This window comes from Temnothorax nylanderi, unplaced genomic scaffold (assembly GCF_030848795.1).
Source record: "Temnothorax nylanderi isolate EJ_2023f unplaced genomic scaffold, tnyl_v1.0 TNYL_tig0874_pilon, whole genome shotgun sequence".
Classification (NCBI taxonomy): domain Eukaryota; kingdom Metazoa; phylum Arthropoda; class Insecta; order Hymenoptera; family Formicidae; genus Temnothorax; species Temnothorax nylanderi.
Window position 1 is genome coordinate 792 of NW_027249936.1, and position 4276 is coordinate 5067.

General features: G+C 36.6%; 1 protein-coding gene across 1 annotated transcript; it reads right to left on the reverse strand.

Annotated features, from left to right (window-relative positions):
* Window positions 1-951: 951 nt before the first annotated feature.
* LOC139785743 (uncharacterized) lies at window positions 952-2049 on the reverse strand. Its single transcript, XM_071724917.1, is given in 4 exon segments — window positions 952-1397; window positions 1400-1426; window positions 1429-1670; window positions 1922-2049. Coding segments are annotated over 4 exon segments (843 nt in total).
* Window positions 2050-4276: the final 2227 nt, after the last annotated feature.

Below are 4276 nucleotides of genomic sequence, written 5' to 3' on the forward strand. Positions count from 1 at the left end.
AATTTAATTCATTTTTTTCTATTAGAACAATAACGAATATGTCACATGAAACCGAAAGCATATAAGAAAGTCTGTCTCACCGATAAAAGAAACGAGTCATAATGATCATTTGCATCACAAGAAAATTCGCAATTTATTACCTTATTGATTCCCAAATAATCGAAATCCAAGTCAAAGTAAAATTTTTATAATTAATATTTTTATAAACATAATAATCTGAACAATAAAAATAATTAAAACAAAACCAAATTAAAACGTACATTTAATATTAATAATAACAATCACTTAACAGTTTAATAAAATTACAAGTCTCTATATGTACAGCTGAAGAACTATTAAAATCAAATATTGAAGGCCCATCTTCACAATCTTGTTCTTCAAATTCTCGTGAAAGAGATGCCACACCACGACAAAGTCCCCTTAAAGCGCCCTTCACTCTTTATAGAAAAATCTTCTACATCTACTAATTTATTAAAAAAACAAAAGGTTATTTATATAAAATTTATTTAAGAAATTATATATATATAATATATAATATAGTATATAGTATATATAATTAAAATATTTTAATTCCAAATTTAGCTAATCATGAGTGTGATCCGGTGGAAGAAGTTATATTAGATTATATAAAAAATAAACCGACTTCAAGGTCTTCATTAAATCGAGAACATTCTGCTGAAGAATATTTTATTTATCAATTGCTCGCGATGTACAAAATTTTAGTTTATCATCGCGGTTATATGAGGCAAAAAGTTTTAGCGCATTTGAAGAAATTTTAGAAAATGAAGACATTAATTAAAGTTATTAATTTTACATTGTTTATATATTAATTAAGTTATATTAATATTAAAATGTTAAAATAATAGTTAAATGTTCAATGTTAAATAAAATATTATTTACTCAGTTTATTGACTCAGTTTATTGTACACTTTATATTATTGTAAACATACCTTAATTATTTGCTTGTTGCAAATACCAGTTCTTTTGGTGTTCTGGTAATTTATCCCACTGCCAGTGGACACTGCCTTCCGCCATAAAATAATTTTTATAAATTTCCCGAACTTCTTTGGCCACTTGCGTTGAATTCCTGGCTGCGTTTGGATTAAGGTTTCGTAGTCCGAGAAATTCATTTTCTTCACGCCATTGTCCAATTTGTAAATTTCCACTTCGATCTTCTCTGTCAACAAAACATGGTGGAAGATATCTTCTTTGTCCTGGTGCAAGATGAAGCTCACTGTCCCGAAGCCAATTGTGCAAAACAACACAACATTGTACAATACTTTGTACAGTTTCAAGAGATGCAATTATTGGTTTTCTGAAGATACGAAATCTTGACGTCATTACTCCAAACGCATTTTCAATACACATTCGAGCTCTGCTTTCTCTATAATTAAAATTATTTGATCTGGTGTTAAATTAACACCGGATAAGGCCGCATTAAATTTTCCAATAATGGGAATGCTGCGTCTCCGACAAATACGAAAGGAACTCTAGTATTTGATACATGAAGAACAGTTGGTGGAGGCAAGGGTAATTTTTGTTCAATTATATCTTTTCCAAAATCTGATGATTGAAAAATACCACCATCGCTCTCTTTTCCGGCTGATCCAATGCTTACATATGTAAATCTATATTGCGCATCACAGGCTGCGAGAAGTACTATACTAAGGCTGCGTTCGGGGAGCGCGCTATTAGCGCTATTGCATTATTCTATCTTTATCGCTCATCAAGTGTAGAACAAGGATAGAATAAGCAAATAGCGCTAATAGCGCGCTCCCCGAACGCAGCCTAAATGTTCCTTTATAATTATAAAAAGTAGGCCTGTATTCTTGAAACACTGTACAACTACATGTTTGCCGTCGATAGCTCCAACACAATTTGGGAAATTCCAAATATCCCCAAAGTCTTGAGCTATGCTAGCCCATTCCTCTTCTTTAATACAGGTAATACTTCCGGATGTAGAATATCCCATATCACTTTTGTAGTTTCCGCAATAATTTTTGACGTAGTAGCTCGTCCAATTCGATACTGATAATGTAAGCTAGCCATACTGTCTCCAGCAGCAATATATCGTAAGGTTAAAGATAATCGTAATCCAGGTGGTAAAGGTTCTCTAGTTAAATATAATTTAGAAATTCGGGGCTCTATTTTATGTAGTAGGGTATCAAATTGGTTTGGTGTCATTCTGTGGTAATTAAAAAAGAGCTCAACATCATTGCATAGTTCGGCAACAAGATTACTGTAAGCTCCCTGCTCAAGTCTATTGGTTAAAATAGGTCGAACCCACCAACGTGGAGCTGATCTTCGATGTCGTATTCTTTGTTGTCGTTTTCTCCACACCATAATAGAAGAAATATTTTAAATTCTTCATCATCCATCTATTATATAGAAATTAATTTCATACATATTATATAAAATAACCTCATTGTTAGAAAACAAATATTACGATATTATACATTTTTAGTAATATCTTTTAAATAATAAATTATATTTATTTTAACTTTACTGAGAAAGCGTAAAATATTTTTTTTTAGAAAATTGTATACGTGATATTTTTTTACTAAAAGCTAGTTAATAGATTATTTACTTTTTAATATTCTTCTTTTCTCTCTTCCTTTTACAATTGTTTATATTATTTTTTATTATTAAATATTACATATATATACGCATGTATTTTTATAATCAAATTGGGAGCTGTCACATTTATATACGCGCGCATGGAAACACTATCAGCTCAAACGCGCGCGTCAAACGCGCGCTATAACGCATGTCAACGCGTGCATGGAAACCAGGGGTAAAAAGTCGACTTCTCTGCCAAGTCAGTTTCGGTAGAAGTCGACTTCAAGTCGACTTAAGGGGATCCTGCAGCCGTATGATTTACCGACATTATCGTTTTCACATAAATCTTTTAACTGGCTTTATAGAATTGCAAAAATCTTTTACAGAATTAAAGTACGCACAAAAATCTAGGCTAGCAAACGCGATTTTATATAAAAACACCAAAAAATTAAAAATGTTACTTATTTGGGCACATACAGCTGTCACCTGACGACAATATTTGGTTAAAACAAAAATTCTGCAGTTTATACATACATAATGTTTGTCTCCTATCCTTAGGAAAACATGTAGGAATAATATCGTGCAAGTAGAAGTAAGATTCAATGCGTACAATAAAGAAAAATGTGAATTTTATTTTAGTAATGCAAATACGGATGCAGAATGACAAGAAGAGCAGCAACAGTAGTTGCCGAATATTGCGAGAGATGGCGAGCAATCAAACAAGGACAGATGTCATTTCGTTAGACAAAGACAGATATAGGGAAAACAAAATTAGAAAGGTTGACATTATCGACATCGAGGAAGTTTGCCTGTCACTGCAGGATCCCCTTAAAACACCTATTGTATCTTTCAACGGTCGCGCCCACGTCGCGCCTAGTACAGTGCGCCACCAGGTACGCCGCGCGCCGCTGCGTCGCGCCGGCGGCTCGGAGCGGCCGAACGTGATTGGCCGGATTCGGGGGCTCGACTCGCGAGCCAATCGCGTTCGACCTCTCGCCCGACTGTGCGGCGGCGGCGACGAAGCAGGCGCGCGGCGCGCGGCACGCGGCGTACACGCAAGTAATACGTGATACGTTCAACGACTTCAACGACGGTACGAAACGTTGTCGCTCGCGTAAATTCTCGTGATCGTGAACGAAAAGAGATCCGCGCGGTTACGGAGTGCTGCAAAGTGAACGTGCGCCGAATAATCTGTTCCTTCTTGTGTCCTAAGGCCAGCTGAAACGAGTGGGTTGCTGTCGCAGGACGCTGGACGAGAAGATAAACGTGCCGACGCCGACCGCCGCACGTGGCCACGTGCCAGCCTCCGATCCCGGCTGTGATTTGGCGGGTCTCCTGCTGCGGTGTTCCGTGATTGGTGAGTGAATTTTACGTGAGGAATAATAAGTGTTTCGAAGCGCGATATATTCGAGTCTTAATAGAATCGTCGTCGATATTCTATCCTATCATAAAGTAATCATAACATGAGCCGCAACGGGCACGGACCATTTCGGACGTGTTTTGCCCGGAAAAATTTTTTTAAGTATTGCGACTGTTACTGTATGCATTGTGAGTCCAATTAAATTCATTGCGTCAGTGCAACTGAAAATTAAGACACGCCTTACGGCTCGTACGACAATTGGTTCGTCCTGGCCATATTAAGAGCAGTATTGCTCAAAGGCCATATCACAAAGAAGAAGAATCGTCGTCCCGCGTGTCACACAGTGAGACGATAACC